Source organism: Acipenser ruthenus, chromosome 30 (genome assembly GCF_902713425.1).
Source record: "Acipenser ruthenus chromosome 30, fAciRut3.2 maternal haplotype, whole genome shotgun sequence".
NCBI lineage: Eukaryota > Metazoa > Chordata > Actinopteri > Acipenseriformes > Acipenseridae > Acipenser > Acipenser ruthenus.
This window is the reverse complement of record NC_081218.1, coordinates 11,585,966-11,612,347: the sequence shown is the minus strand read 5'-3', so window position 1 is coordinate 11,612,347 and position 26,382 is coordinate 11,585,966. Positions and strand designations below refer to the sequence as shown.

Below are 26,382 nucleotides of genomic sequence, written 5' to 3'. Positions count from 1 at the left end.
GATAAATGGCTAGGGTGGATATGTGACGGATTACTGTGTCTCATTAACCCCTAAATCTATCTTCTGAAACTTTCTGCGCGCTGTTCTGGGTGATAGCTTGCTCCAGAGTCAGAAACTGGGACCAAGGGACACAGCTTGTAACTAAGTGGAGACGGAGGGTAGGAGACACTTTAATACACAGAGAGTAGCGAGGGTATTGGAATCATTAGGATCCTTTAAGACCCAACTTGATCACTGATGGGATCATTGTAAATGTTCTTACTGTTATTACGTGAAATCAGTATTTGTTGTTTGAGTTTGGGCTTCCAATCACAGATAGACCAAGTGTTACTGTAGTTGTCCTCTGAGACGTTTGACAGGATGGGCCTGGATTTCATGGCTGGGATACTGATGCTCTTTTTTAGGCAATTTTTATGATGTCCCAATTTTCCATAAATCTTTGCAGGGCTTCTGATTTTTGGTTTTAACCGACAAAAAACGATAAAACACCCCCAATACAAAAAAAATGAAATCGGTGTATATCAAATAAACGCCGGAAAAACACTGGAAATGGGTACGCAAGTCACGTTGACTTGACCCCTTTCCCTGTGAAAAAAAAAATGAAATAACCTACAAAAAAAATACAAATTCCCAGTGCAGTTGGACAATGTCCCTCCTTCTTAACTTGAATGTCGCATTGATTCATTCAGAATACTTTAAACCCACCCCAACTACTGAGTAGCAGCAAATTCCTACATTTCTATTGGAGGATTGTAACACGCTTGCGAGATTTAAACAAGTTTACAGTGAGAAATGGAGCAGTGTTCTGGCTCACGAGATTTAAAGCTGTATTACAGTTTGATAGGGAGTATTTACTTGTTCATGGAATTTAAAACAAATTTGCAAATTGTGGCGAAATGTAAAAAAATGCCTAAAGACACAAAAACCCTAGAAAATATGCCTGGATTTCGTTGTGGAAAACGAAACAAAAGGTACAACTTAAGTGCGCAAGTACTGTCGAGTTACTATACATATTGTGACAGAAAAAAAATAACGCCCAAGATTTTTGAAAAGTAACTAAAACAATAATTTCATACAGTATATAAAAGCGAAGGCCCTGAAAAAAAATGATTTGTGTAAAACATAAAAATATTTTTCCGAAACTATTAGAACGGGATGCTGTTTTGAGTGGAGTCACTGTACCTCTCCTGTACTTTCTGTATACAGATCTGCAGTGTTAAAAAAGTTCAAAAATAAATCTTCATACATGACCATTGAAAATCAGAAAGTGCTGCCCCCTCTCTACTATGACTGTTTCCACTGCAGCCTGCTTTAATTCCGTGATCAAATCCAATGGAATTGCTGATGGGGAGAGGAAGGCTGTGCGGGCTGTATCCTCATGAAGCCCCCCCAGTGCTGTACAGTGATCAGAGAGCTGGGACTGAGAGTGCCTTGTTCCCTGTAAATGAATGGCATTCAAGAGTTCATGTGTGAGAAGTGGAGGAGGAAGCAGCAGAAGCGAGCAGTATTGTGGTAATTGGGCAATTTCATGACTAAGGGTTTCCCTGTGACTGTCCAAGCTTTGGGGTCACGAGCAGAGGCGTGCTGTATCAATATAAAAAAAACATGCTGCCGAGTTTGAAAAATGATCAGGAGGTAATATTCCAGTAAGGCTTGGTGTAGTTTAAGTAAGACCGCTTCTTTTATTTTATTGCTTTGGTTTGCGTTTTGATTTTTTTTTTCTTCGCTGGAGCAGGATGAATAAAACTGCACAGAATCCAAGATGGTTGGCATTCGTTTGAAATTCAGATCAGGCCTCTCTCGTGTCTTAGAAGCTGGTTTTAAACGGGAGTTTGTTTTCCTTCAGTGACTTTCTTACCCAAGTAGTGCGCTCGCTACCAGTGTCCAATTGGATTGGGATTTCCTATTCTCGTACACATCCCAGTCAAGGATTCTGGAAATGCACCAGCAAGCCTAAAAGACTGTCTAAAGCAGCAGAGAGTGGGAATACTTCTGAAAATACCGCAGAACATCTGAAGAGGTACTCTGATTGCAGTTTATTACTTGGGAACCCCACATTTAAAGAAGTGGACATTATTTACTCAAAGTGAAAAGTATGACAGTATTTATTTTTGAAGTTATAAAACTAAAAATAAGCACATCTGATTATTAATTTAAGGCCTTTCCTATTCTTTCACAAGGATTACTGTACATCACGTCAATGTGCTTGTGTAAAAATAGGAATTGTACTGAAATTAAGAATTGGATGTCCTATTCACAAAGGCTTTTTTATTGTAATTTATTTTATTAATGTTCCGTTTAGAATATGACATAAAAAAAACACATTACAGTACCCGAGCTTTGTGAATAAAGCCTGTCGGTAGAGAGGGCAGAGGCAGTGTACAACTACAGCCGAAAGCTTTGCAGCACCTAGAATTTTACGATTGAGACATCTTTTTAAAAGTACATAATTTAAATATTTTATTTAACATCATCTAATCAAAGAAACTACAAAATGATATCGCAAAAATCTACCGGAAGCCATAATAGTAGCACAGTATTTCATGTTAGATTTCAAAATGTCACCTATTTCAATTTTTTCTACGTGGAAGTATATAGAAAACTACAAGGCGGTATGTAATTCAATATTTTACCGTAACATTATTCAGCAGGTTTCATTCAACTTCATTCTGTAGGGTGGTGCAAAACATTTAGCCGTAGCTGTATATCCTGTGCAGAAGTGTAAAGAGAAGACTGGGGAACTCGTTAAGGAAGATGAGCAAAAACAATTACCCGCTGCCCAGAGTTTCCAGGAATAAACCGTGCATTCACATTACTGTAGATTCTTGGGGTTCTGCGCTTAATTACCTAACATAACCTCTTTGATAATCATAAAGGAGTTAATAACTTATTGTGAGTTAAACTGTAATGCTGTTTTGTGCCACAGAAATGACTGAATGGCAGCGGGGGGGGTGTATGGAATGGAGTTTGCATGTTTAATAGTTTTAGAAACTTACACTAGCCATGCTCCCACTCATGTATTTTACAACTTACCTCAATTGAGTGTATCATTTAAATGATCCAAAGCTGGCAGTTTGAACAACCTGCATGAACAGCTCCTGTAGAAATTGTCCTGTTAACCCTGGTGGTATCAGTCAATTAGGTTCCTAAAAGAGCGGTCATTATCCCACAGGTACTCCCAGGTGCCATCTGACATTCCTTGAAACACGCTATAAGGCAAAATGTGTCTCCAGACCAAAAAAAAAAAACCCTCAAGATTTTAAAAATGTCATACACAAAACCGTTTGTTGACTTAATAATAGGATTAACGTCCTCCACAGCAGTCATTACCCGTAGATAATTGACCATGTGATTGGGAGACCTAACTCGAGCAGCAGGTTGGACATTAGAGAAAATCATGGGGCATTCTGGACACAAATCAGTTTGTGTTGGTTTGAGACAGGAATTTATTCACTTACTCTCGTTTTGAGGAACTGATTCTTGTTCTTGCTTGGTCATCCCGCTACAGTGTGTATTGTGAAATCTGAATCCATGGAAAATTATATATATATATATATAATGTATTGCATGTAATGGTATTTTGATGATTTTAATTATATAAGTGGGTTTTTATTTCCATTGTGAAAGAATCGCCCCCTCTTCGCCATGTATTCTTGCTTAAACCTACTATTGCACTTTGTTAAAATACGAATGCCTTTTTGCCAATCAAAAACTATATTTTCTTTATTTGTTATTTATTTCAGTGCCTTAACAGTTGCAATCCTCCCCGACTTCCCCCGATTGAGATGTAGAGTTCAGTGCATTCAGTACATTGAGATCAAGTCCAGCGTTTTTACATAAAGAGGTAATTGTTTCACTTGCCATACTCCCTGCTCCCTATAAAAAAAAACAGAAAAACAACAGCAACCACAGAATACACCATTACATTGGATCATAGCCCTCCTTTCTCTAACAACCTCTGACCTAGCCTTGCTTTCTCTTGCTGCACGATGTACCCATTTTTATCTGCTATTTTAATCTGGGCTATACTGTCAGATATATATCTTTTTAGACAATACAGCTGCTCCTTTGTTTACATAGAAACACACCCTGTATGCTATAAAGTTTAGTCATGTCAGTCTTGGCGATGGTGATGTATAACATATTACCTTTCACAGTGATCTCATCAGACCTCATAGGCTTAGCAGGGTTGGGCATGGCTGGGCTGTATTTTAGGCAGTAGTGTTGGGTTTCTCAGAATTCCGCCAGTGCACCAGCACTTTGACAGGAGACACTGTGTTGTTGAAAGGAGCTCCCTTGCGGATGTAACCAAAGTTCTTGCTGTCTTGTGTTTATTAAAGCTCCCGTGAAACGATTTTGAAGATCGGTCAACTGCAGTGATTCAATTAGGGATTGCTTATCTGACTGTACGATATCACTAGAAACTATAGCAATGCTGTTGATGTCATTGTTAGAATCCATTTTCAGTGTCTTAAATACTTTGGATATTGTAATTGCACCATCATTTGCAAAACGCAAGGCCTCTAAATTTGATTTTTACACTGATTTGAAGCAGAAGTCTTGAGAGACACCTTAACTGTGAATGAACGCTACATTCAATTTCATAAAAAACAAACCAAAAAAACAACCTCCAACCTGTCTGTCTCCTTTAACAACTTGAATGTGTGAAAACATATGCAACCACTGCGCTCTGCAAATCTGTCTTTTAATGCTGGGTAGAGCCACTGACTTTATGGCCTGTGGGTCAGGTTGCTTCAGGCTGTATCTCTGGTTGAGTGATCGCGACAGCCACAGTAGGTCTAGATGAGACTGTAGGGCCTACCTAGCCTCATCCCTTGCATAGCACGCTGTTAACTGCATGGCAACATTCAATTGTGTCTCGTGATTCCAGCATTTTTAATGCTACAGCATCTCCTGGTAAACCATGTAAACTGTCTACATGTGTGTTACTGACATGTAAACTATCTACATGTGTGTTACTGACATGTAAACTATCTACATGCGTGTTACTGACTGAATTGAAAAAGTGCTTCTTTTTCTATACATAACTTAGCCCTTCTCTCTGCTGAGATTGAAATAGTACTTTAAAACAAATACTGTACACTTACAGTAGACACCCCCCCCCCCCACTATATCTGTCTTACTGATCTCTGCTGTTATCTTGGTGTGATCTATTTACTAGGGAGGATACAGTTGAACTTACAGTACACGTGTCTGTTTCTTTAAGGGTATTTCCCATGTACACGGTATGTAAATTCGGAGTTTCACAGAAATTAGTTTGTTTAAGGCTCAGGCTCTAAACACCACACCTATGTACAGTGAGGCTTGATATAGCTTATTCAATGTAAACTCAACCGAGAAATGTACAGAACTTTTGGGCCAGTCCATTCAAATGAATAGGGGTTGATCTGTGACCAGAATGACAGTTCTGGTCAGTAAAGGTCAATTAACTTGCTTAGAATGTTAAACTGACAAAAGACTGCCTTTTCTAAGAGCTGTTAGCCTTGAGATAATTACTTTACATGAAGTGTTTTAATGCAGGTCATTGAGACACAACATGAGTCTTCAGGTACACTCCCTCTGTAAAACAACAAGTGGATGCCCGGGAATGGGTGCAGTCCTTGGATATTTTGTAACTTGAAATCCTTGGGCATAACGCTCCAGGAATACGGCTAGCTCTGGGAATTGAATGGAATTGCGCTCTATTGGCCCTGTTTTGTAAAAGGCAAATTGTAACATTGTAACAAACAAAAAAATTCCAATAGAACCTAGTTATGGGAAGAAGTAGTTCAATGGTTATGAGAATCAACTGGGAACGAGAAAAGGCCATTCGACCCATCAAGGCTAATTTATAATCGCACATTTCTAGTTGTTTTTTTAAATGTTCCCAGTGTTTTAAATCCTACGACTTCACCTGGCAGTCTATTCCATGCATATATAACTCATTTATAACAATCTGCACTTGCTTTAAAGTGGGGTTGCTAGTCTGGCGGGGGGCTCCCCCAAAACCGCGATATTTAAACATTTTGTATCATGGATCACGAAGTCTGTAGACTCTAGGCTGGTAATTCATTTGCAGAAAACAACACTGAGATAACTCCCGCAGGGGCTGGCCTCTGTTGACACAATAAGGTCTGAAGCAATTAATTTCTGTGATTTTTAGCCATTTCCTCCACATGTGTTGTGAGCTATTATAAGACTGTTGCATCTCTTTCAAATGAGGAAGGTATATTTTCCGGGGTCTGGCAGATTGATTGCAGACTCGATGCAGTCAGGTCTCACCGGCTCTCACTCTGTCTGCTGGAGCCCGGACAGACCAACAACAAGGTAACACAATTTACTTGTTACAATCCCTTTATATACAGTCTTTATATAGAATGAAGTCATTCATCTGTACAGAGATCGGTGCAGGAGGCTTTGAAGATTGAAGACTGCTTGTTCCAGGACAGTCCGGGCTCTGTGTCAGAATCAGATGGAGATGAATGGGTTAAAGAATATGAGCATTTTAACAAACACATTATTTATCATGTTTCTTACCAGAGCTCTCTGACTGTAGGGCCCCAGTTTTATGGTGTTGGGTCATCGGGGCTAAAAAAAAGGCTGATAAAACTCTAGTTAGACTTAATTAGAGAGGAAAGATATTGTGAAATAATTGCGAGAACTGGTGGAGAATAGATATTGTTGATATGTTGAGAGAGTATAAAGCTCACTAGCTATAATCAAGTTGACTCTTAAGTACCATTGAATAGCATCTCCTCTACGGTTAGTACTGTATGAGGTATAATACATTTGTTGAATGTTAGATGTTATTAGACTTTTTTTTTTGAGAAGCTTGTAAAGATGTTTTCTTGAAAAAGGGGAACAGAAAGTGAAAGTGGTTTGAAACGTTACGTGGGTAACCCTAGCATAGAGGGTTACAGATACCCTTAAAAGAACATGCAGGCCTGCATAGCAACAAACAACACTGTAGGTTCTCGGTTTCAATCTTCAGTCCCTTCACTGTGCTCAGGCTCACATCACCATGAGACTTGTATCGGCTGACTAATTACATTTAATAAACCAGTCAGTATTTTTTTTGTAATATTTATGTATAAAGCATAAACGGATCATATGTAGTTGCAATGGCATGAAAAGACTGTAAGTACCTTCGCTGTTTGTTTTCAAACACACTTTCCCTTGACAAAGGTATGTTAAACATACAGAAACGTTGGGAAGTTGGCCCTTTTGAATAAAAACTTTATATACAAAGCATGTGCCTTCTGTATGCAGCTTCCTGTTTATATGAGTGTGCGGTCACCTGATCTTGATGTTTTGTAATCTTGGGGTCTCAGTGATTTACAGTAAAGACTGACATGCCTTCTAAGAACCGTGGTGATTCAGAAACAGAGCCACAGACTGTTTGTTTTCATTTATTTAATTGTTTGTGTTTTAATTCTTTATTTTTATGTACTGTATGTGTTGTACATGTGAGGTTGTAGATTTGCAACACTGGAATCGTTCTCACTACAGTATATGCTGTACCCAGTGAAGGGAGAGAGCAGACAGAGATATCACAGATGTGGCCATGTGACCTGACTCAAGCCACAGTGAGGGACCAGGCCAGTCTCCCTGCATGTACAGCTGATGCTCAGAAACTTTAAGGTGGTTTGGTCTAGTCTAGTGGCCTGTGTTGTGTCCACCGAACAGATCACTTGTGACTTTATCCAGATTCAGGCTAATGAAATAAGCTACTGTAGATTTAAATGTCTTTCTCAAAAACTAAAATCGTAAAGAAATTGAGACACAATGCATATGAAATGTATAAGAATCTTATTGACTTATGATTACAATAAATAGTTACACATTTTTAAAAATAATATCTTGTGATGTATTTGAGGTGTGATCCGGCACCTCAAAGTAACTGTATGTTCTAGTCCAGATTTGCCAGTGATCCCGCTGCTCCTGATTTAGCAGCATTGGTGTGAACAACACTCTAAATTAAAAAAAAAAAAAAAAATCTATTTTGAATCTGACAATGAGTGGCTATAAAAAGACTCAAGCAAAGCACACAGAGAAGGAGCAGATTCAATAATGCCCGCTCTGTCGTGAGAATTGTTAAAGCGTTATTGTTTTCTTGAGCCGTATCTCCTTCCCTCCACCCCCTGGCTGAACAAATTACATGTTTTGCTTCTTTAATCTGAGAGACTGTACTGTTCTGAAATCATAGGCCAGGCTCACAATGCTGTCTTGTCTAGGATTTTGAAACGTATGCGTGTTTTTATGAACGCAGTGCTTTGCTACGAGTGGGAAGAGTATATGTGGTACATTCTGAATATTTATTTCTATTTTTTTTTGTGAAAATACTGAAGTTTTATTTTACAGGAGCTTTGTGATCTCTTATAAAAGTCTCCCAGAAACAATTGAAGTTCAGTAATGAAATTACTGTGAAAGCATGGCATGGCGTAGCCTTGATGTCTTCTGTGTCTCAGAGCGCACGCATACAATTTGTAAAACTTTAGTATCAAAGCCCTTGTGCTATCCACGCCCCTCCCCACGTGACTCCTGTTGGGTCTCACCCCAGCCTCCGTTAGTTCCACATCACAAGACCCCAAAGTTTTATTGTCAGAGCCACGCCACGACAGTATGCCCCCCCACCTTCTTATCATCCCTGGCAGGGAGCTTTGATTCTAGGGCCCTCGTGTCTTGGAAAGGAAAGGCCAAGTTCTATAAATAAATGCTGTGCATTCCAAACCCCTGAGGCCCCGCTGGCATCTGACCAGGACAGCTCACTGGCAAGACCCCGGTGGCAGTGTTCACTGCAGCTACTCGGGTGCCAAATGCAGTGATACTGACAGAACCGTACCAACAGTTGCCCCGGGTTTAATGATTTTTGTGGGACTGATCTGTGCAACATGCTGGTTATAACTGATACCACTTCATTGAGTTTTAAATGTTTCAGAAGTGCCTGATGTGAAACAAATTGCAGTGAAAGCACCGTAGACCAAAGTTTCTGCTCTCAGTTTGTTATTGGTTACTTTTGGTCCTTAAAGTAGAAAGCAGTGAGAGTGAAGAGCGAGCATGGATAGAATGGAACACTGTGTCCATGGAAATCCTGAAGGACAGGTTCCTATGGCAGATCTTGGTTTCTATTAATACTCAGATGGTAATGCTAGTGCAGCAAGATACTATTTCTGTGTCTTGTTAAGGATGATTTTATGTTACGTAAGGTAGGGCCTTATGATTCATTTACGGCAATTGTATTTAGTTGTGTCCATAGTGGGTCTTTGATTAGTCAGATCTTTGCACCGGCGATGTATTTCGGGTTACAAAATCCTTTCCTGGAACTTAAACAATACATAGTGATTGCCTTTAGAAAAATATACGTGGAGCGGCATAACTTTGACTGTACTGTGACTGCACTGTATGAACGTCACTTTCCAAATTACATTCGGTCAGACTGTTGTATCCAGTGCACCACTCGAAACAAATAAGGCCTTTGTGAAATGAAATGCCGTATTCAGGGATTGGTGAGTGGGATGGTCCAGGATGCTTGAATGATTCGGGATGGAAAGGGCAAACTGTGGCTATTGCAAAAGCAGTAAGAAACACTCAAAGGAACCCATGGGTTAACATTCCAAGTTGTGTATTTCAAGATTATAACACTACATACTGTATTATTACTATTATCCCTTCTAGAAAAAAAGGGTTGCAGACTGGAGCAAAAGCTAGAGGGCCAAATATAGATTCTCTTAAAACAGAATGTTTGCACTAGATTAATCCATTCAAACTTTGGCGTGGGTGTGGAAAGAAAGGCCACTCTCTCTACCTGGTGCAGAAAGACGGGCCAATGTAAAACTGCACTACATTCTTTCAAACACATGAAACGTTCTCTTTGAGCCATTGCCCTCACCCTAACCCTAACCTTAAATTAAGAGTAGGGTTTGGATTAGGGATAGGGCTTATTTAAATCTTAAACTCGGTATTCAAATTCTCTCAGCTGGCCCATGGCTGAAAAGCCTGGCCCTGGCACCTACTGTATGCTTTATTAGGACTGTCTCAACCTGAATAAAAACCTGTCTCAGTAAATGCGGTCCCTCGTTTTTGTTTTTTTGAAGTTGGTCTGCTGGTTGTGTGCTGGGTTCTTGTTAGCTGTTGGTTTTGTGAAGTGGCCTGTGCAGTGAAAGTGAGACGGAAATAGCAGGTCTTTTTATAGCCTGGTTCCTCCCAGGTGCGCTTTTGAAACACAGAGGGGGCTGCTGCTGCTGCAGGCCAGATAGGTGTGGGGGAGTGCAGAGTGTATCAGGCTGGGGGCAGCGAGTTCCTTCTTCAGCTCAGTGGTGCATGGAAATACAATACTGTGTGCGTGTGTGTGTTAGCTGCACCTAGACACTGGCTTTGCATTTATTTATTTTCTACAGTAATTTAATTCTAATTACTAACCCCAGGTTTCCCATTTTAGCTTGTAAAATAATTTCATTGAATAATTGACAGTGTTCATTTAAAGTTTGCAATGTTGGTATTCAAGAAGGCTTTTCATTTGTAGATTCATTTAAAACTGATCAAGGCAGAATATCCATTTGTCATTTTTAATTTATCAGAAAATACCAGATCTAGCCAGTGATGTATTTTTTATTAAGAGAATGATCAACGCTATTTCAAATGACTGTAAACCGTGCGTTACTCAGTCTGTTTATGATATCTCTCAAAACCCTAGTTTGTCTTTTTGTTATTATCTGATAATGGACTCCATGCCATCCATTATATGCACATCTGTGATTTAGTCTCCCGCTGTGACTGTTTGGTTGAATACCATCTATCTGTGGACTGGGATCTGGTGACGGTCAGGGAATATAAAACCCAGACAAAGGTTGCTGTGTTTATTTGTCTTGGTTTTTTAATGCACACTGCAGGGTTAATGCTGCTCCACTGCATTTCAATTGGAGCTGGCTATCTTATTGTACCTTCATACAATACGCTTTTCTAACAGGCTCTTTATAGCATGTGTTGCTTTTTTTCAGTAAACAAGGCTTGTCACTTTGCACTGTAAAGAAATGCAATAGCATGGGGTGATCTCTTTCAGATCATTAGCAGCTATTTAGGGTGTTGTTACAGCTAGGTGTAACGGCAGTGTTGTGTGATAGGGATTCTGTCCTGTCCCGTCCCGGCTCTTTTGCATTGTGGTTAAGACACTCGCTTGCGGTGCACGGGCTCGCCGGTTCACGCCCCGCCTCCACCCTGTTGCATGAGCGCCACAAAAAGAGCGAGGAGAATCTCTGAGCACTTCCAGTCACAGTAAGGGATCAGGTGCCTAATCTGATTGCTAATCATTTAGATAGGCTTCATTTAACAATTCTATTGGCTTCCCTCTCTCAAATAATGCTGCCCAATTAGATTAGACCTAGGCTTGTATTTGGGTTATAATTAAAGCCTTAAAACTTCTGTTGTACTGCAGCACATTACTTCTGTTGTTCTGTACTTGGTAACCATTTGAAACCAGTCACTATAGAAATCGTGCTGGTTTAAAATGGATTGATTTGGAAAAACTCAATTTTTCCCAGGGTGAAAAATATTAAGCCAGGCTTTAGTTTATGGACCCATTCATAAAACAACTATACATGTAAAAGTTTTGATGATTTAATTAACAAGGACTAACAGTTCAGTGCAGTAACATTTTAATGATGCTAAATATTTAAAATATTTATATCGTGTAAGAGTTGTTTTTGTGTTACATTAGTAGAGAAGTACAGCTATGGCTAAAAGTTTTGCATCACCTAGAATTGTAGGATTCAGACATAATTCAGACACCCATATATATATGGGTGTGAAATATGAACATAATTTTAGATATTCTATTTAACATCTTCTAATCAAAGAAACGATAAAAATTATATTGCAAAAGTCTAGATATTGTATCATAGTAGCATAGTAGTACAGTATTTTATGTTAGACTTTGAAATGTATCAATTTTCAATAATTGTCAGTTTTTCGTTAAGTATATTATTTTTATTATTATTTATTTCTTAGCCGACGCCCTTATCCAGGGCGACTTAAAATTGTTACAAGATATCACATTATTTTTACATACAATTACCCATTTATACAGTTGGGTTTTTACTGGAGCAATCTAGGTAAAGTACCTTGCTCAAGGTTACAGCAGCAGTGTCCCCCACCTGGGATTGAACCCATGACCCTCCGGTCAAGAGTCCAGAGCCCTAACCACTGCTCCACACTACTGTATGGGAGAATGCATGGGGGAATGTATATGGAAAACTACAAAGCGGTGGTATGTAATTCAATAGGTTAATGTAACATTATTCAGCAGGTTTCATTCGACTTTAATGGAGCAAAATGATTTAATTCTAGAGGGTACTTTTGGCCATAGCTTTAAGAGTTCTAAAATGATAAGAAAACCTGATAATTCTGCATTTGAAAGCAGTCCTCTTTTGGTAAAGGTTTGGAAACTACAAGAGCATTTTGGTAAAAACCCTGTTTACCAACACAGAAAGTTTGTTGAAATTATGATGAATTTAGAAAATCATATGACAGTCACTCGACTCCCCCGTGCACTTCTCTTCACACTGCTTCCGGTCCTGTGTTCAGAATACACTGGGGAACTCCCTACACTGGGATCTCGTCTGCAAACAGTACAGGGGAAAGTCCCACTCCACAACACTGGGAACACCCACCTGTAACATTATCAACCCAAAACTGCAGAAACGCCATAGGAACCATTGGCCGACCACATGGTCGGCAGTGAAGTAAACCAGGTGGATTAGAAAACAACAGGATCTGCGGTGTCAGTGCGTTGCTATTGCAAGGGGATGCAGTCATTGTAGAACTAGTCAGAAACTTCTGTGTATGTTACCAGGGGGAGCTTTCAGTAGGGATTGAACTCAGAACAGCTGCCTTGCTGCTAGAGCTAGGAATACTTCTGCTAACTCAGGCCAGACCTTAACATGATCCACTGAGTGGTACAAACAGGACTGCTCCACCTACCTCTGTGTGTCTGAAACATTTTTTCTAGGGTTGGGGTTACTAAACTAGCCCCATACACCACTGGATATTAACCAGCTGGAATCAACAACACCAGCAACAGATGCTATTTGTATTGCGCCTTTCACATCAAGCAATTTCCCAACAAACTGTACAGTGGGGGAAAACACACCTGCACACACTAATAAAAAAAAAATCACATAAAGTAGTCTCAGGTGCTTACTGCCAAAGAATGTGCCTGTCTCAGCTGCAAAAAAATATAATCATAGACTTAAAACTTAAGGTTTTGCATTTTTGATATTTCCAGAGTGCAAAACAACTTGTTTAGTGAAGGCACAGAGGGGATGAGCACCAGCTTAACATAAAACAGGACAAGGGATATTAGAGTGACACAGTTCCTTAAGGTGCTCTGTGGCCTGACCAGTGCTATGTGTTTCTTTTCAGTGATCTTGGCAGTGAAGAGGACTCTGCACCCCGCCCAGTCTCCTGCACCATGGCCTCCCGCATCGGCCTGCGTCTGCAGCTCATGCGCGACCAGCTGCAGCAGGAGGAGCAGCGCGAGAGGGAGCAGCAGCAGCAGGCAGCCATGCATTACATGCAGCAGCGCATGCCCGTCCCGCAGACCCCCGCCATTAACACTCCTGTCCACTTCCAGTCCCCCATGCAGGTCCCAGTCGAGGTGCTCAAGGTGGGTGTGCTTCAGTGCTTGTACTGCACACTTACAGTATTCTATATGTTGCATGGTAAAGAACAGACTGATTGCAAAAGCTGTGAAATGCCATGGCAAATGTATAACATGTGTTATTGTATACCGAAAGAGATGTATGGTAATCCAAGTTAATCAGAAACAAGCTTGATACAAGCTTTGTCAGCTGCAAAATGGCCGTGCAAATGAAGCACGTTGAAGGTTTATATGGTGATGTGAGGATCACATTGTCACTTCTTCACAGTGTGCAAGCTTGTGGTTTCTACTGATCTGCTTGAGATCATGTATGGCAGAACTGTTAAAACTAGATTTAGAACATTTCAAATCGAGCAAATGGAAGTATTAAACACCTATTTTATTTAATATTTTAGTGGTTAAGTTAAAGAAAATATATGAAAATATATGAAAATGACGGGGGGGGACCTGTCCAAACCTTTGCTCACACCTCATTTAACTGAGAAAATGCATTCCTTTAAATCACTGCTTAATCACCCCTGCCTGATTGCGTTAAACAACAAACGAGTTGAAAACGTGTGTGTGCGTGCATGCATGTGTGTGTGCAGGTATTACTATCAATGTGCGGACAAAATTTGAGAAAATGTCCCCACAAAGAAAGTAACTCCTGAAAAAACGACATTGTGTGGACGTCCCCACTTTGTAAAACAGTGTTTTTAAGAACTAAATATGCCTTCAAAAAAAAAAAAAAGTGCCAAAATATTTAGTTTGTTGTCGATTTTCACCCTGTGTAGAGTTTTGTCTGACTGGAGTTAGAAATAGTAAATAAAAATATAGTGAGAGTCAATGAGAAGTCCCCACAAATATAGGAATGCAAACATGTGACTGACTGACTGACTGACTGAAACACCGGTGATTTTGTGTACAGTATATGTGAAAGCATTTTGATGCTCAAGATTGCTGCTTCATCTATAGGCACAGTTTCTGTTCTCTGAGCATTGACAGAACAAACTTTGGGACTGAATGAGAGTTGATACCCACAGGATGAACAACAGTTTTTAAGAAGCGATGGGGTAGTTCAGTCTTCATGTTTTTGAGACCAGTGCCCAGCGCCACGTGTTACCAGCTTAGACCTCCAGCGGTGAAAGGCTAGTGCATTAACCCACTCTGCTGCCAAGCCCCCCCTCTCAAGCTAGCTTTTAAGAAAGCGCTGCTGTTGAGTAACAGTGTGTGCCGCGGATCAGGGGGAGGTTTAACTGGACAGTAATCCTTCATGTGCTGGAGCGGGGTGTCCCCACCATGTGAGTTAAGAAGCAGGAACAGCAGTGGTAAAGCTGGTTCCCACTCTTGGGAAAGCTGCCATTAGACCAGACCACATAGCTCAGTGCAGCACAGACTGCTTGCAGATTAGACAAAGGCAGGAAAGCACTTCACTGGGGAACATGCGGTGGACTAGCAGCCAGGTAATGAAGTTGGGAACTTTTAGCAAATTTCTTCCATAATGCGTGCTCTGGAACTCCAGTAGTGCTTCCTCATGCAGCTGCACTACTTAAAAAAAAAAAAAAAGGTTAAAAGGCAGTGTTGTGGGATTTTATTTGCACAGGATTTGATATCCTACATGTATGTCGTAGGTATCTTAAATTAGTCAAATTGAATTTGAAAAAATGAGTGCGTTGATCTAAAATGGTAATCTTGAAATAGCTGGACTTTGAAGTGAAAGAATGAGGACAAGCCCCCCCTAGCCCTTCATCCCTGAGGTGATGGCTCTGGGATTTACTGCTTTCTCAGAGGCCCCTGCTTTCTCAACACCGGGCTTGAAACTTGAGGGCTAGGTAACTGTGTGGGTCGTTCCTGCTTACACTGCATTAGTGGCAGTCTGTGACCTGTGTGCGGTCCTTGTCTGCTAGTGCCCAGATCTTTTGAAGATCTTGGTTTGATCTGAAGCTATGAAAAAAAACCTACAGCATGAGAGTTGATTAGTAATCTGTAATTGGATGTAGGTTAGTTTACAATGCCTTGGAATGACATTGCATCAAAAGTGCATTATGTTTTTAAAATTGGAAGATATAAATGAGTCACTTGTGTTCGCCCCTTGTGATATTTAAGTGTGATTTTAAATGTGGGCTTATATAAATGATTACATCTGAACGGCATATTCCGGTTGGGTGTGTCGCTCTGTATTTACGAGTATCCTCTGTGTATCTTGACTGACAGGTGCAGACTCATCTGGAGAACCCCACTAAGTACCACATCCAGCAGTCGCAGAGGCAGCAGGTGAAGCAGTACCTGTCCACCACCTTCGCTAGCAAGCAGACATTGCAGGCCGTGAGTGGGGTGCAGCCCTCCCCTCCGCCCCCCGTCCCTTCCCCCCACATGAGGCCGGACCTTCTAGTTAACACCTCCGCAGGGAACAGCACCCCCAACAGCCCCATGGCCCTGCTCAACATCAGCGCCAACCCCGAGAGAGAGGTAGCTCCTACAAGCTCTCATTCATTTGTGTTTTTATTAATGCTTTTGTGTTTACAGCATCCTTGTATGTCGCATTTGAGATGAAAAGTCAGATTCTAGACCATGTCGAATCTAGTTCTAAAGCCGAGTGAGAACAAAGTCACTTTGTGGCTTGGAACTTGCTTTCAGGAGGCTAGGTTTCAGGCTACTGCATGGTGCTCCAGGAGAGACTTGGGGTTTTGATACAGTAAAATGGCTTCAGACTAGGTCTCCTGGTTTCCTGGGACCAGGTTTCAAGCCACTGTTTCTGAAAAAGTAGGTTTGTGTTCCTGCAGCTTGAGACAGCTCTTTTTTGTATACACCATTTGGTGGATATCTGCAGCTACTACAACTTCAGCAGGGTAAATATGTAACACGCATAAATGAATAACTCAGATGCTTGGAATGCACATGTATGGTTCTGAATGGCTCCATTTTGAGATGTTAATTAATAACAGCTATTTGAATATGTATTATTATTAGTAGTACTGTAGTTGTAGTAGTACATAATCGCATTTTAATAAGTGAGTCAAAATCAAAATTGGTTTACATTTTTGTACTTTTTTTTTAGTATTGGATTTTCCTAAAATCCTCTTCTTCCCTGAAACTTCAGTGTTGACTCTGTTTGTCTTTGTGTCTGTATTGATGTAGAGCAGTTTAACTGCAGTGGTATTTTACAGTACATGCAGCTGTTTGTACATGCAGTTACTCGTGACTCCTGTTATAATTCACAACGAGGCAGTGTTTTACTTACAATATTTGGACATGCTTTAACTAAGAACAGGAGACTCACTTACAGCTGTGTGATGGGAGTAACTATAAACACATACTGTGGTTGTGTTTGAAGGTCTGTAAAATTGAAATTGTCAAGGTTTTGTAGACCATGAACCCACTAGAAATGAATTGTTTTGTAGCACACATTAATTGTTAATTAAATCTTGTACATGGGACTTTTGTATCTCCATTATTCAGCAAGAAGTGTGGTTTTGGTATTAGAATTTCATTTTTTTGTCTTTTTTTATGCAGTTGCATTAATGTGTGTGAAACCAGGGTTGGTTATTTTATGATTTAACAGCACTCTTCTGGGTATATTTTATTGTATGAGACTAGTGCTTATTTTTATTTGTACCAAGTTTGTTTTTTGTCTGTACCGATGTTAGTTAGGCATCTACACATTTTAGCTAAAATCTTGCATTTGTGTCACACACTCTGCCTCTAATTTTCAGAATGTTTGTGATTTAATCACCTAGCTTTGATTTCTATGTTTGAAGGCAAAGGCAGTTGCATTTATACAGGGTTATTTGTACAGGAAATATACAAAAAATAAAATAATAATTTGACCCTCATACCCCCCCAAACCCTTTAAAAATAAATAAAATTAAATATGACCTTTCTTTCCATTCAGATGGATGATGTAATCGATGACATCATTAGTCTGGAGTCCAGCTATAATGACGATATACTGGCTTACATTGACCCTGTGCAGATGTCAAACACAGTAAGTGACATTGAAAATCATACACCTTTTTTTCCCTCACACATACACTAGAAGGACAAGTTGTTGGCTACAATCACTGAATAGTGGGGTTTGTTTTTGGTGTGATGATTAAGGCTGGGTTTTGTTCACTTCAGCAGAAATATTTCCGATGTTTGATGCAGCTGGTGTCTTTTTCTTTGAAGACTTTTAAAGAAATCGTGCAGCCCTATGCATTGTGTGTTCAATCATTTACCGGAAACAAACTAAACTGGCCGCCAGGTTCCTAAATGCAGCGTAACAGGCAGTGCCTCAATAAGGCAAACGTTTGCTGTATTTATTTTTAAGTGATCAAAAATATGTATATTTACACTATATTCTTTCAGAAATGGGAATTTTCACGGGAACTACATATTACATGGCAATGGGTGAATTTCACGGAAATCGTGAAATCTGTGATAACCTTGAAAATAATGTCAGCCTTAGTGATGGGGACTGATGCAGGTTACATTCTGTTTAGAGAGCTGGTTATGTTGATTCTGTCTTGCTCATTCTCTGAGAAGGTCTAATATGGGTCCCTTCTTACTGTGTGTGCGCAGTGCTACATATTTAACCTTTTATCGCGGCTCTTGTGTGACTTGGTTATTCATGTATAGCATTATAATGGTCTTTCAACCAAATAGTCCATCATTAATGATCATTTGATCTTATTACTCGCCATACAGGGCCATCACATGTATTGAGATCGGTAGTGTAGTCCTAAATATGAAGGTACCGGAACGGCACTAAAATACAGATTTTCTTAATAAGAATGTATTATATGAATGCGTATTTATAAGAATTGCCTTAAAGTGTCTTTCTCCATCTTGTCAGAATGCTTTGTAAGACTCTGCGAGTGCCAGTGGCTTTGTTTGTGTTTGAGTCCACAGTCGTAGTCGCTGCCCTGTTGCTGTCGTCTTCGTCTGCATGTTCAGCCTTCTTAAAGTTGTAGTTGGTAATAGAAGAAGTTCTTAATGCTCTTTATTGCATTAGGAGCACTGCTGACTGAATCAGACAGTTGTGCGGGTCATGTGACTCCGCTTGCTGAAATATTATGTGAGATCCGGCTCACCCACACCACTGATTAAGATGCAGTTCATATCATGACCTGCGTATCGTTACACCCTTTGTCAAAATAACTCACTTGGACAATTCAGACCCCAGCTGCTTCTCCGTACTCAATAAATACAGTATTTTGACCCGTGTGGTACTGTGGTTGCCAATTTGGAATCTGAATAGCAATAGTGGCGACTGTAATCTTTAAACACATTCTCGGAAACGACTGAGCCGTAAGGACAGGAGTTCAGCCGCACCATTGTCACTCATTAATAATGCCGCAGGCCACAGATTCGACAAAGCCACCTGTTTGTGGCTAATCTCTGAGTCCGACGCCTTAGTGAAGTCATGCATTTCTGTTGTTTCTCTGAAATGGTTTGCTAAAGACGAGGAAATAAGGAGCTGTACGTTAATGTTTGCTGAACCCCAATGCGCTGCAGTCAGGTATTGCCTGGAATAATTGTCTTGCTTTGATAGCCTGCAGCAGGGGTAGGCAGCCTTGGCACTTCCAATCCATTCCACTGCAGGACTTTGTTCCAGCTCGATGCTTAATTATTGAATTGTGACCCTGTTGGAGGTCATTTCAATAATTATATGTCTGGTTGGAACAAAGTGCTGGAGTGGAACGGATTGGATGCGTGCATACCGCTGTCAAATCATAGATTTCAAATGGAAGTAAGAAAGCCCCAGATGTAATTTGTAACGGATGAAAAATCAATTTGCTGTTTTCGTTGCCGTAACATATTCTTGATGGCTGATGCTGCTGGTCGGTTCATTCTCTCGGATACCCTTGGAAGTTTGATTAAAGCAGCAGAACCCTACAATCACATACAGTTTTACACTACCAGTCCTTGGCGAATGTAGTTTAGCCTTCTGAAAGTTTCTTTTTGAAACAAATATGTAGACAAAGGAAAAACGAGACCTGCTTTTATCCCGCTTTGTTTTCCATTTTCGGTGCTTTCTAATTAAAAGAAATGCATCCAACAAATATGAATAGCTTTAAACTGTGAGACACGTGCATTAGGTATGGCTTATAAAGCGCAGAGTAAATCCTGGACTGGTTCACACTGCTGTATGAATCTTACCTGTATGCTAAAAACAAAACAGTGTGCTTCACCAAGAAAGTGCAGGGATCTCAGTGCAGTACTTTGCTCTTTGACTGGGAGCTTTACATTGACTGCTCACAAAATTAACAATTAAACCAGCACAGGTTAGAGTTAAACCTGTTTACAAGTCACTTTTGTGGGGAGAATTGGCCTAAGATGCAAACAAGGCCAGCTGAAAGTCCATAGGGGGAAAAGTTCACTCTCTTCTCTAAAAAATAAAAAGAACAGGCATCTGGGTTTGATCGCCTTGTTAGTCTAGTCAAGTCAAGCAGGAGACAGTAAGTGAGCCAGGAGAAGCCATTATGAAGGAGAAAGGAAAATCCTACGCAATTGTGGAGGTTATTGATGGGCAACAAATGCAGCTGGTAAGCATGCAGTACTGATGCTGCAAATTACTGCAAATAACTGCAGGTACAGATGGAATAATCTAGTTTTGTACTCCAGTCACACTAATTCAAAATCACAGGTTCACAGTAATGCACTGGTAAACTACTGTATAAACAAGGGTTGCATACTTTAATTCACATTGTTCTTTGTAATGATGTGCGCTTGCCAGTGGCTCCTTTGAAAGACTGGGTTTCTTCTGCTGGTTTTTAGATGAGATGTAGTGCTCAGAAAGAGCTTTGCATGATAACTGTATCCTGTTTGCCTCTGTTTGAATTGACGATCTGCAGAAAGGGGCCAGGATAATAAGGTTGTTTGAGTGGGACTGAAAAGATGGAACCAGGTTTCATGTACAGGAAAAAAAAAAGCAGTAAGGGTGTTTTGGTTAAAAATGTGATGCATTTATGAAGCTGTGTGTGTATTTGTAGTTAAAATAAAATCTGCATCCTTGCGTTGGTTCTGAAAAGGCTTGATCTTGTTTTATTAAATACACTAATATTTAGTTTATTGTTTGTTTGGTGGCAGGGTTTTAAACTTTTTCACAATAGTTGCACTTCCCAGCAGCGCTGCAATTTTGCAAAATACGATTTGTTTTTAATAAGAAGAGTAAATACAGGGAGAAAAATATGTATGATTTATTTGTAAGAAATGACTTAATTGCTCAAATCTGTGTGTTTATCCCTGGTAGATTTAAAGCTCCTTAATGCTCTTACATGGTTCAATGGTTTAATCTGTATTGAAGAACACTGTGCTGAATCTTAACTTGTACACAGCTACAGGGTCAGGCAAATTAGCAGGACTCGGTTGTTCCTAATAAAGTGGCCACCCGTCTGTTACTTGTTATAAACTGGAGTTCTCGTAGTTTTGTTTGCCTCTGTTCAGTGTACTAGAATGCTGGAATCTGCAGAACTTCCGACCACAGCATTCCGAGTTTTGTCCAGCCAGCCACACTCAATCATCTGAAAGATGATCTATTTGGCACCACTGAAACTAAATAAAAATAAAATTAAACTCGTCCATCTTGTTACTAGAAAGTCTTTTCACCTCTCTTTGCCTCCCGGTATTATTTTAAGGTCTTGCGCAATGGTATTTATTTCAGAAAACATACTTAAATGAGGCAATAAACATTTGTTTCTAAAAGTAAATCATTACATTTCTGGCAAGGCGCAGGAGAGATTGCTGTGTTTATCACAATGTTTTATCTCTTGTTTTATTGCTTGCTCAGATACTGAATAGCACATATAAAGATGTTGGATTAGATAGGGTAAGAAAGGGTACACTAAAATCAGTGAATTCTATATCTTAAACAAAGCATTTAAAAACACATCGTATTAGAATGTATGGTTAATTTGGAAAGTGGCTTCTGCAGGCTTGCTGGTTCTTCAGCGATGTCTTTGTCTGGGACTCTGCATGCCTTCTCCACCCAGCTGTGAGCTGGATCAGTAGACAATGTGGTGCAATGCTCTGACCATTGAGATCCATGATCTTTTTTTTTGTTTTATTCAAGCTGCCCCTCTCCAGTAGCCATTTAGATGTGTACACCGGCCCTGGGATGGCCGGCCCCACCATTGGCATGACCAGCAACTCCTGCCCAGCGAACCTCGCCATCAAAAGGGAAATGTCAGGTAAGCACAATTACTGCTGTCGGCTCAGGCAGCAGACCATGACATGAGCGGAGAACCAGGTGGGCCATGAGATGCAAACAATGCAATGATACCGTTATAAAAGTATAGGAAAAGCATTGTAAAGTGTAATAAAGCATAGTGTTTAGCATAGGTGAGTATTGGAAACCTCAGAGAGGTATGTTAAAGCATTTAAAAAATAAAAAAAAATACATGGTGAACTATGGTCAATGCATAGTATAGTATAACCACGGAATAGCATGGGAAAACTGGAAAGTTTACAGTGGTAAACTTTTATCAAGGCAGCGGCACAAGTTTTTATCTTCACTGTCGTCGCAGTCACAGCTGGCAGTTCTTGTAGATGGAGAGAGTCCCAGAACTGAAGAGCTGTTCATGTTGGGATTACCATTGGTGTTTGTGTGTATAATGGACACGTACCCACTCGTGTTGCAGTGTCATCCTCTTTGTGTAACAACAGGTTGTGAAAGGCATGTTTGATTGACTGAACTTTCTTTTGTCAAGATGCAGAAGCCCGTGCTTTGGCCAAGGAGAGACAGAAGAAAGATAATCACAACCAGAGTGAGTGTCTTTATTGCCTCCTACCGTATAAAGCACTGCCATTGCCAGGGCTCAGCAATGTCATTCCAGTTCTCCCTAAATATTTAACAGGCAGTATACAGCACTTTGGTGTATAGTTAACCCAGGGTATTTGCAAGAGCTGCAAAAATATATTTTATTTCCAACAATTTCAAAACGCTGTGTCTATATAGCACTGTTTACTTCGGGACAGGGTCCAATGAATTGTTCGAACCAAGCTGTTATCAGCACTTAAAAATGAACTTGAATTTCATGTCATTATGTTTTAAAATGCTGTGCGAGTTGCATTGAAAGCAGCACCTTGCTTTCAAAGTGCCAGTGCAGTAAATGCCCTTTCTGATGCTGTAACCAGACTAATCCTTACTGGACATTGGAACAGATATTTACCAAGGTCTTTACACCAAAGTAACCATTTGCAGGATTTTGTGAAAGGAGAATAAAACTGTAAGTGTTGCTATACAATACCCAGCACAGGTACAGGCTATGCCAGGGTTTATCTTCACTCCTGAGCTAAGCAATGCCAGAACATGCACAAGGAATCCACTGCAAGGAAAACAGTTACTGCCACCTTTGCTGTTTCATGATTTATATTTATCGTAATTATTTCTGTTTTTTTTTTTTTTTTTTTTTTTTTACAATAATCAGTTGAAAGAAGACGGAGATTTAACATCAATGATCGCATCAAGGAGTTGGGAACCATGATCCCAAAGACTAATGATCTGTGAGTTGTAGGAAATGTAATCCTATTTTTTCATGGTATACTGTAGGACACTTAATGCATTGTTCAATTCCTATGGCTGGTTTGATTGATTTGCACCACAGAACAGGTACATACTGTATAAGGTGATGGCTGGATTGTTTTGATTGAATCTGTCCTTTATCCAAGACTATTTGTGATTCACAAATCTGCACGTATCAGGATCTAGGGATAGGATCTAGGGGTTGGTTGCATCACCTTAAGTATTAAGTTTAAGTGTAAGACTTATTTTCCCTTAACTGGGCTATTGACATAAATGTGTTGAGCTGCTCTCAGTAACACCCTTAAGCTCAAGGAGCACTTCAGGAGAAAACTAAGGGTGGGGGGGTTGACTTTGGGTGTTTTATGCAACATCTTGGTTTAAAAAAAAAAAAAATCTACATAAAGAAATAAAGGAACGGATGCTGAATTGAGACGGTTTAACGAATGAATCTGTCGTCCTCCAGGGATGTGCGCTGGAACAAGGGGACGATCCTCAAGGCGTCCGTGGATTACATCAAGAGGATGCAGAAAGACATGCACAGATCCAGGGAGGTGGAAACCAACTTAAAGAGAATGGAGATGACAAACAAGCAGCTCTGGGTGCGGATTCAGGTAAGGGCGCAGTGTTGATTTTAAAGGGATCATCCATAACTTGAAAAAGCTCAATCAGAATTCTAAGGTAAAACTATACAACTAGTTTCAGCTAAGTGCACTTCCATTGAAGGCGACCTTCTCTAAATTTCAGGAGCTGGAAATGCAGGCCCGAGTCCACGGCCTCGCCTCCAGCTCCCCCTCGGGGCTGGGTGGGGTGGAGATGCTGGGGCCGCTCATTAAGCAGGAGTCCAGCTTGGAGGACAAGGCATCGCTGGAGGCATTTCAGCAGCACCAGCAGCAGCAGCACCAGCAACAGCAGCAGCTCACCCATCCCGAGCAGCAATACTCACAACACCTCGACTTCACACAGACACTGGAGCTCTGTGACAGCGCCGCCGGCTTCCACGACCCCCTCTCCCACTTCACCGACCTCACCTTCACCTCCCCCCACAAAAACGACTATATGCTCATGGAGGACGCGCTGTCCCCCCTCGGAGGGGACCCCCTCCTCTCTGCCATGTCCCCCGACCCTTCGGTTGTCAGCAGCCGCCGTAGCAGTTTCAGCATGGAAGATTCTGACGTCCAGTGACCACCGCCACCTCTCCTCCACCCCTCTTCCCACCGCAAGTGTGTGTGTGCGTGCACTGAAGGGAAATTAACATTGACCGCTTTCATTTGACACTTTGACAGATTTTTTAAAAAAAAGGTACGCTTTCTTACACTAGAATGTTTGTTTTAAAAGGTGAACATTAAAAAGGTTTCATGTCCAAATAGTACAAGATATAAACTTGATTTCAAATCATGAATGTGGAAACAAGGCAGAAGTCAATTTTGAGAATACATTCATTTGTTGTTGTTTTTACTTTCTGTAGGGATAAGCAGAGATTACAATAGTTGGGTAAGTCAGAATAATGGATATTAACAGGTAACACGTACCTTGCGGTCAGTGTGTTATATATATTTATTATATATACCTATTTGGACTCTTAAAAAAAAATATATATATATCTATATATATATATATATATATATATATATATATATATATATATAAAAAAAATCTAAAAATATATATTCATTATAGCATTTCTCTCCCAAAGCACTGGAAGTCTGTATTTTATTTTTCATTTTTTGTAATTTTTACAAGACATTTTTAAATAACTATCCAGTTGTTTAAAAAAAAAAAAAAAAAAAAAGACGGCTCTGGTGGGTCACTTAAACTGTGTTTCATTTTTATGTTCAGTAATTTTTTTTTTTTTTAAATCTCATTGACAGCCATTTTAAAATTCGCTAGTCCACAGTTCCCTCGCTCAACAGCAGGAGGTGCTGCTGCTCTGGTAGCCATAATGTTTTTTTTGTTTTTTGTTCCCCCTCAAGAATCATGACCTCATTTGGCAAGAAGATGCCTTGCAGGAAACTTGTTTTTAGTTATTTTTATATTGATCCGATTTGTAGATATTTAAATGAATTTATTAATGCGTGATTCTTTTTTTAAATTTTATTTTATCGTATTCTATTTTAAATGTGCTTTGTGAATGTGAATTTTTAGTTAGCAAACAAATTGCAATAGGTGTAGCTTAAGATTTTGGAATCAAGTACCTACAGTATATCTTTCGAGGTACTGCAGCACGGCAAAATACGGTTACGCAAGTTCTGTGATAAACCTGCTATGAAACCCAAGCACTCAAGACTTCCAGTTTTTATTTTTGAGGTGCACAAAAAAGATTCTGTAATAAGTAACTCCACATTTCGAGTACGTATCAACTTGTTACTTGTACAAAAGGTGACACTTTTTAAGGTATTATTTGTTTCTGACCAGTTGAAGCACCGTTGTGAACGAGTGGTGTAGAGGCATCCAAGGCAAACAAAAATGTGCATATTCTTTCAGAATTATGTTTTATAACATATCTTTAATTTAGCATCTGAAAAATACATTGTAACGTTATATTTGAATTTTTTTCATCAATAATGCAGTCCATACTGAAAACCAGTAGCCCTGTTCATTATCTGCTGCTTTGAAAGGCTTTCTGGGGGGTCTAGTCACTGAGCTGCGCAGTGTCATTAAAGGGGCAAAAAAAGACCAGGCTTTAAAATACACATGGTTAAAATACACATGGTTAAAGTACATGTTGTTATGCCAATGAAAAGGACAACAACATTGAAAACTGCCTGGGTTGCCCAGTGATTTAAACCACCCAGTTAGTTTGCTTGTAGCAACAGTGACACCCAGTGGCCAGTATGCCTCACTGCATTCTTCTAAGTTTGGGGAATTTCTTTTGTTGTGGCATCAGAACATTTCAAAGGGGAGTCCGGATTCTATTTTTGCTTTCCCTGCACATTTGTATTCACTGCCTTGGTGTATCTTGGAGATTGGTGATTTTTTTTTTTTTTTTTTTTCGTAGCAAAGCAATAACGAGTTTTTAGGTGTGTTGGAATGCAATCTGGTTACCTCTGACTTGAGAGCACCAGCCGGAATTGTAATATTAATATATTCAGTGATGTTTATTATATTTAAATGTTTTAAATATTGCTAGTCTAGATATATATAAATTTAAAAACAAACAAAAACGAGAAGCATGCTGACAAACAGGCCCCTTGAGTTGAGTTGATAAGAGAAACGAGAGCGAGTCATCCAACTCGTTCAGCGACTT

At 40.0% G+C, this 26,382-nt stretch overlaps 1 protein-coding gene across 4 annotated transcripts in view; it reads left to right on the top strand.

The window, feature by feature from the left end:
• Positions 1 to 24,764, top strand: part of LOC117397076 (transcription factor EB-like) — a 32,768-nt gene extending 8,004 nt beyond the window's left edge. The window contains exons 2-10 of one of the 4 annotated variants that reach the window (XM_059004748.1): positions 3,744 to 3,844; positions 13,417 to 13,660; positions 15,848 to 16,102; positions 17,526 to 17,618; positions 21,687 to 21,804; positions 22,324 to 22,380; positions 23,044 to 23,119; positions 23,602 to 23,749; positions 23,883 to 24,764. In XM_059004748.1, coding sequence (XP_058860731.1) covers positions 13,466 to 13,660; positions 15,848 to 16,102; positions 17,526 to 17,618; positions 21,687 to 21,804; positions 22,324 to 22,380; positions 23,044 to 23,119; positions 23,602 to 23,749; positions 23,883 to 24,320 — 1,380 coding nt within the window. In that variant the 5' untranslated portion in view covers positions 3,744 to 3,844; positions 13,417 to 13,465 and the 3' untranslated portion in view covers positions 24,321 to 24,764. Of the gene's footprint in view, positions 1 to 3,743; positions 3,845 to 6,209; positions 6,328 to 13,416; positions 13,661 to 15,847; positions 16,103 to 17,525; positions 17,619 to 21,686; positions 21,805 to 22,323; positions 22,381 to 23,043; positions 23,120 to 23,601; positions 23,750 to 23,882 lie in introns of those variants that run through there. The other 3 variants (XM_033995605.3, XM_059004747.1, XM_059004749.1) reach the window with 3 other exon arrangements.
• Positions 24,765 to 26,382: the final 1,618 nt, after the last annotated feature.